This window comes from Pantherophis guttatus, chromosome 11 (assembly GCF_059756535.1).
Source record: "Pantherophis guttatus breed Tessera chromosome 11, ASM5975653v1, whole genome shotgun sequence".
Lineage (NCBI taxonomy): Eukaryota > Metazoa > Chordata > Lepidosauria > Squamata > Colubridae > Pantherophis > Pantherophis guttatus.
In genome coordinates, this window is record NC_142073.1 from 2141611 (window position 1) to 2155309 (window position 13699).

General features: G+C 45.0%; 2 protein-coding genes across 3 annotated transcripts; both read right to left on the bottom strand.

Moving 5' to 3' along the window:
• Nucleotides 1-1356: 1356 nt before the first annotated feature.
• Nucleotides 1357-12463, bottom strand: GINS2 (GINS complex subunit 2). 2 transcript variants are annotated; one of them, XM_034426569.3, is made up of 5 exons: nt 12269-12463; nt 11440-11554; nt 10521-10620; nt 10063-10189; nt 1357-1445 (listed from the first exon to the last, which is right to left on the bottom strand). In XM_034426569.3, exons 1-5 carry the CDS (start codon nt 12356-12358, stop codon nt 1428-1430), a joined length of 450 nt encoding a protein of 149 aa, XP_034282460.1. In that variant the 5' UTR covers nt 12359-12463; the 3' UTR covers nt 1357-1427. The 2 variants fall into 2 exon arrangements, with proteins under 2 accessions (XP_034282460.1, XP_034282459.2); XM_034426568.3 differs by lacking the exon at nt 1357-1445 and adding an exon at nt 7868-9199.
• LOC148112252 (uncharacterized) lies at nt 1929-7539 on the bottom strand. Its single transcript, XM_087877098.1, has 2 exons — nt 5752-7539; nt 1929-2315 (listed from the first exon to the last, which is right to left on the bottom strand). Exons 1-2 carry the CDS (start codon nt 7075-7077, stop codon nt 2310-2312), a joined length of 1332 nt encoding a protein of 443 aa, XP_087733224.1. The 5' UTR covers nt 7078-7539; the 3' UTR covers nt 1929-2309.
• Nucleotides 12464-13699: the final 1236 nt, after the last annotated feature.

Sequence of the window (13699 nt, forward strand, 5' to 3'; positions counted from 1 at the left end):
TTCAGCCAGTGCAGCTGCTTCATCTAAGCTGACCAAGCCTCACCTGGAGGCTTCCCAATTCTATGCAACTCTTAATACCAAAGTCCTTGCCATTTTTCAGAAGAAACTGCCTGACGAGGGACATTTAAAGAGCAAATTTAGTGACTTATCTTAAAAAGTCTTGTTCTTAGTTGCGGCCAAGTACTCTTGATTTATTTACCGGAGTATGTAAATCGGCCCAGGTCTGAACATCCCTCTGTGATGATCACCTAAGACAATCAGCTCTCATGAAGCATGAGAAAGAAGAGCAGAAATCATGAAAAGACATTCAAGTTATTTTCTTTTTCTGTCTCTGATGATACTTGGAGGTTTGCCTTCAACAGAGGGGTGGGTGGGGGGGGGAAAGCTTTTTTTTTTTTTTTAATGTCGTCGTGACGGCATCCTTTAGATGTTACCAAAAAGCAAAACTTGGAAAGGGTTTTTATCCCCTGGTCCAAGGCTGCTGGAAAGGATTCAGCTAGGAGACCGCAATATATTCAGGCCTTTTTGTGATGGATTTACAAAAGCCAGCCTTGGAAGAAGGCCAAATTAACACAACAAATACATTTAAGGGACAGTAAGACAGCATAACGAAGGCTGCCCTTAAAGAAAGCCAAGTGAGAAAAATGGCATTCTCCATTTCTGGCTCAGTAAAGAAAGCCGCTGTCCCACTCAAAGATGCGGTTTCACAGAGCAAATTTTTTCACATCCTGCTTATCAGCTATGGGAGCAACGTCCGTCAAAAGATAGTGATCATGGTTTTTTTTTGTTTTTCTTTTCTGCAAGGTTTTTCCTGATAAGGGACGGAGGCGGAGAGGGGGGGGGGGCAATACGGACCCAAGCTGTTGCAATCATCCTTCTACGCGTAATTGCACTATTTCCCCCTTCTCCAATAAATAAGATGTCGGCTACATTTTGCATCATGTGGCTTCAGTTTTCCCCGGGCCCAACCGACATGTGCTTTTTAAGGATGCGCAGGAGAGCCAATTGGCTTGATTTCCATGTATTAAAGAACGAATGTGCACTTAGTCAAGCTTGGTTGGAGGCCAATCTAAGCTGCAGAAGCTGGCGAGCAAACTGCCAGAGCAAACCACTGTTTCCCCAAAACAGGCCCGGTGACGTTTGAAATACTTTCCCACCCATGATGCAAAACAGATAAAGGCAGAGATTAAAAGGTGCTAACGTGGGGGGGGGGGTGACAAACAAACAAACAAACAAACAATAGCCCACTTTGGACCAATCCATCTTTGCAAATGTTTTTCCTTTCCTTCTCTCCATCATTGTGATAATTACTCTTGTTCTTCCCCACTCCCATGCCCTCCATAAGCGTCCTGGCCCAATGCTTGCAATTTTTATTTTATTTTTTTGAAAAAGAACTCATTTGCTCTCCCTTGGACCGTCGTTCGGTGTCATGCGTAGGATTTCTTCTGCAAAAAAAAAAAAAAAAAGCACAGAGCGTGAGGGGAGATGAGGAGGAAGAGGAGGGCAAAGGCCCAGGCTGGGGCAGTAGATGCTGTGAAACAAATTCAGCTTGTTTTAAGTGTACTTGTTTTGACTTAAATGTAATGTAATATATTTGTTGAATGTAGTTATTAGGTATTTATGAATATATGGCTGTAATTTCTGACGACATCCAAAAAAAAAAAAAAAAGTAATAAAATGTTCCTAAATCATGACAAAGGATTATTTTCCCAGACCACCCACCCACCGTTAAATAGAAGCTCTATCAGCCCCTTTGTATTAGAAATGGAGCTTGGACAAGACAGATCCAATCTTTTAGCAGTTTCACTTGGGATTTCATGGTAGTAACAATTTACTCTGGGATGCCTCACAACCACACTAATACTGTACTCCCGTCTGTCAGGTATGCTTCCTTCAGTATCCAGGAAAGAAAACCCCAAACTCAAGCATTTTGAAGAATTTGGTACTTTTACTGAATATGAAAAGATTAACATCCCAGTGAAAAGCTGGAAGTGATCAAAACGCGCGAAATGCATCTACTAAGCTTCTTCCCCCCCTCGTGTTTATAGTTTCTCAGCCAATCTAAAGGTCTTCCAAAGGTCAGGTGGCAACACGTCTGGCAGCGTCATCCATCAGGAATGTCAGGACAGTTGGTCGGCCATCCCCTTCTGAAATGTAGTTTCGATTTCCCCGAAGTACCCTCCTACAAAGACAAACCCCCTCCTGCTCTCTTCCCCCCCTCTGCTCCATACCTAATCCCTCCCCGTTTCTTATGGCAGCTAAAGCAGGAAAGCTGATGCTGACATTCGGCCCCTCTTGCAGAAGAGACGTTAGTCCTAATTAAAAGGAAAAAGAGAAAGAGAAACAGAATATATACAATGATCAAGGTTTATCAGGGTATTTGGCATAGAACTGTTGAACTTTCTTGGGAGCTCGGACATCCCGTTTATTTACCCATTCAGCCTGAGATAGTGGAAAATGTTTCCAGGCAATCAGATATTGGATTTTACCATGGTGTTTTCTAGAGTCCAAGATTTCCTTAACCTCAAAATGTTGCTCCCCTTCTACTAGGATGGGAATTGGAGGGTTGCTATGATCAACCCTTAGGGGAGATGAGTGTTCAGGTTTCAATAAACTAACATGAAATACAGGATGTATTCGTCTCAAAGTTTTTGGTAATTCTAATTCAACTGTCACTGGATTTATCAGTCTGATCACAGGGAATGGTCCTACATACTTAGGCCCCAGCTTTTTAGACCTCTGGGTGGTTTGTAAGTATTTGGTAGACAAATAAACTTTATCCCCCACTTTGTAAATGTGAGTTGGGGACCTTTTCTTATCGGCTTGTGCCTTATGAGCTCGGTGTGCCTCATCTAATGCCTTACGAGTCACTGTCCAGGTGCTCCTTAATTGTTCTATCCAGTCTATCAAAGAGGGATTTTGAGGATCCTCTTGAGGTAACTCGGGAATGGGTACAAAATCCTGGCCTGATGCAACCTTAAAAGGGGTGAACCCGGTGCTACTATGCACAGAATTGTTATACGCCACTTCTGCAAATGGCAACAAGTCTACCCAATTGTCCTGTTGGTAATTCACGTAACATCTAAGGTATTGTTCGAGTACCCCATTGGTTCTTTCACAAGCACCATTTGTCTGAGGGTGGTGACTGGAACTCAACCCCTGTGCGGAGCCTATCAATCTTAAAAATTCTCTCCAGAAACTGGAAGTAAATTGCACACCCCTATCAGAAATTATTCTTTTAGGAGACCCATGTAGTCGGTAAATCTGTCGAATAAACAACTTTGCGAGGGTTTTTGCTGAAGGGATCTTTGAGCAAGGTATGAAATGTACTTGTTTAGAAAACAAATCAGTTACTACCCAAATGACAGTGCAGCCCTCACTGTCGGGTAAGTCCACCACAAAATCCATAGATATTTCCTTCCATGGGGCGTTCGGTCTAGCCACACTTTGCAGTAATCCAGGGGATTTTCCTGGAGGTCTTTTAGCCGAGGCACATACTGGACAACTAGCCACATATGTCTGTATGTCCTTTTTTAGTGCAGGCCACCAAAACTGTCTCTTAACAAGATGTAAAGTTTTGACAAACGCAAAGTGTCCTGCGGCTTTGGCATCATGCGCATATTTCAATACGGTTGGTCTTAATGTGGACGGAACATACAATTTCGATCCAACCCAAGCTAGTCCATCGCGAAGTGTGCATTCATTCGAGTGGAGTTTAAACCACTCGTCAACTTTTAGTGCTTCTCGTAACTTTTCGAGTAAATCCCCTGAGAGTTCTGGATCGGTTTTACTCTGCGCTCTGGTAGTGACGGGTGTTGCCAATTGCGTTAAGGGGATCATTGGTTGAACCAGTTCCTTCTTTATGCTGTTGTACTGTGGCAATCTGGAAAGTGCGTCTGCCATGAAATTTTTTCCCCCAGGAAGGTAACGTAAAGTGAAATTGAAACGCTTGAAATGTTGGGCCCAGCGTGCCTGTTTGGGTGACAATTTGCGTGGTGTTTTTAATGCTTCTAGATTCTTATGGTCAGTCCACACCTCGAAAGGATGTTTTGCCCCCTCCAAAAATTGTCTCCATGTTAACAGCGCCCATCTAACTGCAAACGCTTCCTTCTCCCATATGGCCCATCTCCTTTCTGTTTCAGATAGTTTACGGGATGTGTAAGCACAGGGTTGTAATATTCCATTCTCATTCTTTTGCAAGAGTATCGCTCCTACGGCAACGTCGCTAGCATCCGCTTGTATTACAAAAGGTTGTTCTATGTCGGGGTGTTTGAGCACAGGTTCAGCTGCAAACAGCCTTTTCAGTTTTTCGAAAGCGGCCTGACAGTCCATAGTCCATTCTAGTGGTTTCGAGGGTTTGGGTTTTATTTCCCCTTTTGTTTTGAGCAAGTTTGTAATTGGCAGTGCGATTTTTGCGAAAGAGGGGATAAATTGTCTATAAAAGTTAGCAAACCCTAAGAAACTCTGTAACTGTTTACGGGTGCGCGGTGCGGCCCATTCCATTACTGCCCGGACCTTTTCCGGGTCCATCTCTATTCCCTCATGTGATATACGATATCCAAGATAGTCGATTTTGTCTTGATGGAATTCACATTTAGAAAGTTTGGCATAGAGTTCAGCTGCTCTGAGTTTATTCAAGACCGCTCGAACCAATCTTATATGGTCGGCCATGTTGTCAGAATAAATTAGAATATCGTCCAAATAGACCAACACCCCCTTATATAGATGCTCATGCAACACTTCGTTGATCAACTGCATGAATACGGCCGGGGCCCCCTGTAGTCCAAAAGGGAGTACTCTAAATTGGAAACACCCCAGTGGGCAATTAAATGCTGTCTTCCATTCATCTCCCTCTTTTATTCTTACTCGGTAGTATGCCTCTCTTAAATCAAGTTTGGTAAAAATTTTTCCCTTTCCTAAATGGGCCAACATGTCCTTCATAAGTGGGAGGGGATAGACATTTTCCACGCAAATGGCGTTCATGTTTCTATAATCAACAACTAATCTGAAGGATCCATCTTTCTTTTCGCGGAACATTACTGGCGCTGCTACCTTGGGTTTGGCTCGTTCGATAAATCCCCGTTCTAAGTTTTTGTCAATAAAATTTCGCAATTCCTCCAATTCTCGAGGTGTCATGGGGTATATTTTTGGTTTGGGGAGCTTCACCCCTGGGAGTATTTCAATGGTGCAGTCAGTGGCCCTGTGGGGAGGCAGATTATCAGAAGCTTTTTCACTAAACACTTCCTTGAGGTCCCAATATTCCTTCGGAATTTTCTCTTCTCCCTCAATATAGTTAATGGCTACTGCGGCCCCTTCTGGTCTTATGTCGTCCCTTAGGGAGGGGCCTTCCTTTTCGGGAGGTGGTTCTGCCGTACGGATGCGCAGGACCCCCGTTTTCCAATTTACTCGTGGGTTCCATTTTCGAAGCCAGGGCAGTCCTAGAATTAGGGGCCTTTCCATGCCAGGGGCTACAATAAAGCTGAGCTTTTCTATGTGATTCCCCAAGTGTAGTTCGAGGGGTTCGGTCATAAAACTAGCTGGGCCCCCCCCTGCAATCGATCCATCTAATTGACAAAATGCAATGGGTCTTTTTAACGTTTTCAGTCTCAGTCCCATTTCCTCCACTACTTTGGGGCTAATTATGCACCTAGTGCACCCCGAGTCCAACAGGGCTAACAATTGCGCGTGAGTTCCTGTGGAGGGCACCCTTACTTCTACGGGGATGAGTAAGGGTTCTTCCGTGTGACTCACCCGTTCATCGGTGTCCGAGTCGGAGTCTGTCTCGCTGTCGTCATCGTTGGTCGGAGTTCCCAACTCACGCTGGTTCCGGGGAGTGAACTCAACGACTTCTCCTTTCAGGGCGGTGCCGCGGGTTTTGGCGGGTATTTTATCGCTTTTCTTTTGGCTGGCCCCGGTGGCTTTTGGCGGTGGTTTGGAGAGACATTCGGCCGCCCGGTGACCCTCCTTCCCACATTTGAAACAGGTGAAGGGCTTTGACTTGGGTTTGAATTCGGTCTTCCCGCCAGTCATCTTGGGCGCCCCCTTACGGTAGAGAGAGGATGACTGGTCCCCCATCCGCCTTCCTCGGAGTTCGCTCCGTTTCAGCTCGATCTCCACATCCTCAGCTACTATGTACCATCTATCCAAATCATCGGGGACCCCCATGCTCCTGCAATCTCGATATATCTCATCATTCAATCCATCCTTGAAACTCTCCAAAAGCGCCATTTCTGACCAGCCTGTCATATAAGGTGCCAGTTCACGAAACTCTTGGATATACTCTGCCACCGGCCTCCGGCCCTGCTGAATGCTCTTCATTCTGAGTCTCGCCTTTCGTTCAGCTAAATGATCTTCAAAACGTCTTCTAAGGGCCCTCATGAACTGGTTGTAATTTCTCAGCAGGAGGGAGTTGTTATTGTGGAGAACTACCATCCACTCAGCCGCCACTCCCTCTAGGGCATTCGCAACGCTTCTGACTTTAGCCGCCTCTGTTTCGTAGTCCTCCCCCCAATCTTGCATGTGGTTCCACACTTGGGTCAGGAAAAATCCCAAGGTTTTAGGATTTCCATCAAACTTTCCAGGAAGGGGGGGGATTTTTGGCTTTTTACGTCTGCGGGGGGGGGCCTGCAGGGCTGGGGTTCTCTGGCCGGCTGCATCTCTTCCTCGAGCTGCCGAAGCCTGGGATGTTCCCTCCTCAAACTCTTCCTCTCCCCCGCAGGCTGTCTCTTCTGCCTCCCCCCTGGGGTCTGCTTCCCCCTTTTCCACAGGAGTTTCAAAAGACTCACGGTTTTTTCTGCTTTCTTCCACATCACGGATAAGCTGCAAGGCTTGATCTATCATGAGACGTTCCTTCTGCTGTTGCATCCACACTGCCTCCCTTTTCCGGGGTCTGGAAGTCGTCACTCCCCGGGGATTCTCTCCCCAGTCCGGCAGTCTGCCCACACCCTTGGACCATCTAGCTTCCTCCGGTTCCAAACGGAGTTTTTCCAGCCATTCTGCAGTTTCTCTTTCCGACTGGAGGGCGGTTGAACTTGCTGCCCCCATCTTCCCTTCGTCATCACTCCCACGATCTGACATACTTTGGATTTTCAGTCCCCTCGGGTTTTGTCCGGGATGACTGAGATGACTTCCAGCTTAATGTCAGGTATGCTTCCTTCAGTATCCAGGAAAGAAAACCCCAAACTCAAGCATTTTGAAGAATTTGGTACTTTTACTGAATATGAAAAGATTAACATCCCAGTGAAAAGCTGGAAGTGATCAAAACGCGCGAAATGCATCTACTAAGCTTCTTCCCCCCCTCGTGTTTATAGTTTCTCAGCCAATCTAAAGGTCTTCCAAAGGTCAGGTGGCAACACGTCTGGCAGCGTCATCCATCAGGAATGTCAGGACAGTTGGTCGGCCATCCCCTTCTGAAATGTAGTTTCGATTTCCCCGAAGTACCCTCCTACAAAGACAAACCCCCTCCTGCTCTCTTCCCCCCCTCTGCTCCATACCTAATCCCTCCCCGTTTCTTATGGCAGCTAAAGCAGGAAAGCTGATGCTGACACCGTCTGAATGAATATTCACATAATCTGGGTTAAATTAGGATAGGAATCCCCCGCCAGCATCCAGTCAAGCTGGATTTCAAACAGGCCCTAAGATAAAATATGTGTAGAAAAACGTATGAGTGTATTGAAAAGAAAGGTATATCTGAACAAGCATAACAATTGCTTTAATATTTGAAGCTTTGATTCCTCACTAAAAATTAATAGGGGCTCAGACTTCAGAGGATTTAGGTTAAAGGTATATGTTGTTGTTTTAGTACGTATTAGATTCACCTGCAAAAAAGTCACAATCTAATGTAAAAGTGCTAGTTTGCTGAATAAGATTCATTTACTGAAACTTTAATACCAGTGCTGAAAACTGAAAGTAAAGAAGAAAACTTACATGCAAAAGGCAACGACTTACATTGAAGTTCCACTTTACAAATGTTTAACCCTCGTTTTTGATAAGCTTTTTCATAAACATGGACAAGTCAGTGTGTTACGCAACACTCATTTTCTTATGCACACTCTTCTGAATCCAAAATGTTCTGCAGCGTAACCCGCAGTAGAGGTCAGAGAGTTACAACTGCAGCAATGTACTGCTTTTTAAAATATTTATTTGATCATTACCTAATAAAACACTACAGCAAATCCCTGTAGTGCCCCCGCATTGGTAAGCGCTGTCTACAAATATTTAAAAATTGATGGCTAACAACATGTGTTATTATGACTAACAGTGAAAATGCTTATATGATTAATACAGCTAGAATCTGGCTACTTGCAAACAGCTGGTTTAGTCACAGTCTCCACAGCAAGCATTTAAAAGAAAAATGGGACTGAAGCCAAACTCTGTGGGTTTTGTGGCTTCGTTTCTTCACAAAGCTGTTCTTTCTCTTTTGGCAGACACACACAAAAAGGCACCATACCTCAGTGATCACATTCTTGGCCTTTGGGAGAAAAACATTCCTTTATATCTGAAGGTAATGGGCAGGTAGATTCCAGTGAGTAACACAGTGGCGAACCCAATGTTGCATGTAAAGTTGAGTTGCCAGGCACAAGTCACTTCCCAGGCAGCTGCCGAGAACTATGCAGTCAGAAGACTAAAATAATCTCCTTTTCCATAAAGATCAGAAGGTCATGGCCTTGAAGGAACAGCATCCATCAGAGGTGCAACTTACTTGTTTCCTCCTTCCAACTTACAAACACTAGGAAAACAAGCTAGCACAAAAGCCAGGCAACCGTGAATAGTTACACTGATGCATCTTGAAAGGGCAGTCCTGCAGCACTTGGGAGTGTGTTGGGCAAGAGCCTGCTTGCCAAGGGGAGTCAAGTGTCCTCCTCACCCACCAAAGACAACACCAACACTGCGGTATCACTGGCAGAGGTACTAGGCTGATGATAGTTTAGCAGGCCGTTTTTTTCCCCACAAGCAAATGCTGTGAAGAACGTTACATCACAATTTGCCACAGCATAGTTCTGCTCTGAAGCCCATGAACGCCTGAGAGGTAAAGGCTGAAAAGAATCGTTCTGTTCACAAAAACCCCCTGCTGTCAAAATTCCTGGGATTCAACAGTCACTCCTGGCTGGAGGTTTGATCGCAACTTGTACATGTGATCCAAAGCTTGGGTGAGGAAAGGACCGGTGGTGTTGATCTCCATCAGAGTCAGATTGTCCAGCTTATTAAAAAGAAAGAAAACAACACAACTTGAAGTAATATAAGTGCCAGAGGTTAACCTTCAGAATTGCACCATTCACTTTTTAAAAGTAAGCCGGTCTTTAGTTCCTGTGACTGATGATAAGTTAGCATCTGACAATAACTGGAAGATAATTTAGATTGCATTTCATTAAACCCTCTTCTGTAATCACTTTTTTTGCATTTCTTCTTTAATTAGTTTTGAAATGTCTCTATACATTTATTTTCCTCTTTCCCAGAACTTAAACTGATCCCAAAATGCACCAGAGCAGGGCTTCTGTAAGCATAGTTTATAACGCTCCTTCAATTTATATTCCATATTGGCTAAAAGAATTTGGAAGGTAGGTCAACAGTTGTGACCTGCACCCATAATGAAATGTTATAATCCATTCAGTGGCTGGGAATGATGTAAGCTGCAGTCTTTTCCTGATTTGAGGGCGCATAAATGAGGAATAAAATGCATACCCGTCATTCAGATAAGTGATAATCAACTTGCAAATCTTAGCTTGTTAGACTAAAGAGTACACAGCCACTAATGTGTACTTTTATTACAAAACACACACTTTTATCATGGGCATTTAGAAATATGCATTTGGATACACAGCCACATACACAACACAAGTCATCATTTCAGTAGACTGCAGTCAAGCCATATACACAATTGTATGTTTGCAGGCATTTGTGTACAAAACTTCTCTATACCTGCAAGACTACATAGTACTATCACTGCTATCAAGTAATAAAAATATATTCTAATATACTAGAATTGACATACAGTAATAGTATCACTTTCATAAATATTCTTCCAAGGACTACAACCCTTTCAGCAGATTGCTCTTTTCTTACCCTGGCGTGAGCTTCTTGCTGCCTGACAAAACTATCTGCAGATACACGAAGTTTCGCTATTCGCGTGTCCCAGATATCCTTAACCAAAGTTCTTATCTCATCAGCCTTTGGAATATTATCTGCAGCACTAATGCAGAAAAGAAATAGATTGGTGAGATTACAAAAAGGTAGCGGTCACACATGTTGTTAGAAGAAATCCTTCATATAAACAATATTAATTAGCTTCTAAATACAAACCAAAAATGTCAAGCAACATATATATGCATTATTAACATTAGATAACTATATATTATATAAAATAATAGGTGCAAACAGATTAGAAAAGTGCTCTGGAGCATTTGCAGTTTGTAGATTTCTTGGCAATTTCCAATCCAATGCAATCCTAGTTTTTTTGTGCTCTGGCAGAATTAGAATTTGTTGTATTTCCAAGCATTATTACGAATAAGAAACCTACTCACTAGTTCAGCAACAACTTAGTTAATTCCATGTAAAAAGGGTTAGGCATTGGGGTGAAAGTGTCCTCTTTGCGTTCCTGATCTCGCATTTGCTCCAACTTTTCTGTAAAGCAATTAAAAAAATGAGTTGTAAGAGAAATTCCCCAGAAGTTTTTATTTTAAAAACCAGGTTAGAAACCAGGAGACAGCGAGTTCTAGTTCTGCCGTAGGCAATTGGGTGATTTCAGGCCAATCACTAGGAGACAGTAGTCTAGTTCCACCTTAAGCAAGAAAGCCAGCTGGGTGACTTTGGGCCTGTTTCCCTCTCTCAGCCCAACCCACCTCACAGGATTATTGTTTTGAGGGAAAATAGGAGGAGGAAGGAGTATTAGGCATGTTCACCACCTTGAGTTATTTATAACACTAGTAACAGCTGGGTATAAATAAGTCAATACAGGGAGTCCTCGACTTAGAACGGTTCATTTAGTCTGTTACAACGGCACTGAAAATAGTGACTTATAACCATTTCTCATATTTATGATCGTTGCAGCATCCCAATGTTCGTGGGATTTACATTCTTGACAACTGACTCATATTTATGACGGTTGCAGTGTTTCAGGAGTCATTTTGCAACCTTCTGACCAGGCAAAGTCAACGGGGAAGCCAGATTCACTTAACAACCCTGTTGCTAATTTAACAACTGCCGTGACTCACTTAACGAAGGTGGCAAGAAAAGTCGTAAAATGGGAGAAATAAATGTTTCACTGAGCAACGTAAAATTTAGACTCAATTGTGGTTGTAAACTGAGGACTGCCTGCAATACAATGAGAAGGACGTCTAGCTTGCTGGCTTCCTGTGCAACAAGCTGAAAGGCCCAAAGGGAACCTGGGCAGGGGAACATGGGGTTGAGGGTGCGAAGAGGGTGAAACGTGGCACTCCTTACCCACATCCATCCAGTCAGGGGCCACCAGCCGGCACTTCTGCCTCTGTTTCAGGTTGAGGGCCAGCCAGAGAGGCACCTCCACAGGCAGCCCCGGGTTAAAGGGGCCCAGCTCGCCCTGCAAGAGGGAGAAACTCAGCAAGAGACCCCCCCTCAAATGGCCCACCTGCCCACCCTTACCTGCGACACTTCCCCCACCCCCCCCCACGAAAAAAGTTGGGACCTTCCAAATCTCTCTCTATTTCCAAAGGATTTTCCCAAGGAAGCTGCTCAGGCAGGCTGGCTGGCTGGGGATGATGGGGATGGAAATCCCCACAGGCATGGATGTAAAGTATCTTGGGAGACCACAAATCCCATAATTCCTTGTCAAAACATCCCGGTTGGGAATGATGGGACTCTTTAATCACAAATCCCATAACCTCCCACTCCCAGCCATGAAGGCTGGGGCTGATTGGAATGGGAATCTCCCCCTCCCCTCCCCCCACAACAAAAGGGATCCTTTGGAATAAACGTTGGGGACTACAAATCCCACACTCCCTTGCCAACACATAATCTAGCCGGGGCTGATGGGAGCAGTTGAGGACCTCCTTAAAGCATTAGCCATAAACCCCATAATCCCCTACCAGCGTCTATCCCAGTCGGGGCTGAGGGCAGTTTAAACGTAGGCAACTACAACCCCCATAATCCTCAGCCACCAGCGGCACTTGGGCCGATGGGAGATGAAGTGTAACCACCCCTCCCCCGGACAACAACGGACATCTCGTTTCGGGACTTCAGTTCCATAACCCCCCGCCGGCAAGGAGCATGGGAGTTGTAGTCCCGAAGGCCTCACCCCGATGAGGTAAATCCTGTCCAGGCTGAAGTTGGGGATGATGGTGACCATCTCTCGCTCCGCCAGGAATTCGACCTCGGCTGCATCCATCACGAAGGAAAGAAGGAAAAACCGGCCGCAAAATCCTTCCCGCCGTCGCCTGAGGAGAAACCCCGATGGCCGCCCCGGCACCGCCCACCCTGGCGATCGCGCCTGCTATTGGTTGGAAAGAAGAAGCCCCGCCTTTAATCCTTGTTTCGTCCTATGACCGCCTCGGCTTTCGTCGCGCGCGCTATCTCCTCCTCCTCCTGCCATTGGTTGGGAAGGAAACCAGTGCCCCGCCCACTGTTTATTTCTCGCCCTATGAAAACCTCTGCTTTTTCCGCGCGCTGTTACTTGCCCTCCGGAGGAGGCGGTTTTTGTCATTGAGGGAAATCTAAGGGAAGCCCTGCCCTTTTTTCCGCCTAGGAGCCAATCACAAGCCTCTTAGCCACGTTTGTTTCTAGTTCCTCGGGTCAACACGACCTGCCATTGGAGGAATAGAAAAAAAAAAATCGAGGTCCTCCCATTCATTAGCCATTCATAAACCACAGCGAGTGAACCCCTTTGTTCCCGCCTTTTCCCGCTAACTGACGGCGGTCGCACTGTTTCCTCATTGGCTCAGGGCATTGTTTTTTTTCTCTGATTGGCTCTAGTCTCAGCATTAGAATTTCATTAAGTGGGCGTGGTCATAGATGTGGGCGGGGCCTGAAAGCCACGTTGTTTAACAGCTGTTGCATTAAGCAACGATCTTGCAGGGAGGAAAAATGACATTTGTGCAATAAAAAAAGGAGGCCAGCAATGCAAATAAAGCAACAATAATTAGTCCCTGAAGAACTCAAATGAATGGTCCATAAGAAACCCACCTGCAGACCTATTATTATTATTTTTTTGGCCAATTAAAAAGGGGTTAGATATAAATCCCTGTTTTTCAAACTAGTCAAAATGGTCGCTAAATGAAGCACTGTAAATCAAGGACTATTACCGGTATTAATCTTTGGTCTCCCAGCTCCCATCATCCTGAACATCCCCCCCCCCTTTCTGGAAATCCTTCCCGTGTTCCTGTCTGCTGCTCCATCGTTTTTTTTTTTAATTTCCAGCATTTGCAGCAGGGGAAAATAATAAACATAATAAACCACCCCTCGAAATCCCATCACCTGCCTTCCTCAAGGGAGCCATTGCCTGATCTTAGCGGAAGGCATGAAAACTCGCAAACTGACTTTGGCACAGTGCTGATGCGCTTCCCTGCCTTTTACCATCTGCTAGTCCTGCTTTTAAAAAATTGCATTTCCATCTGTTTTAAAACACCGCCACTCCCCCTCCCCCCACCCTCTTTCCCCAAGGCTCTGGGTGTGATCTGGGCTTCAGAAGCTCATGGTGCATCCTAGACAGGACGGGCAACTCGGGGGTCAG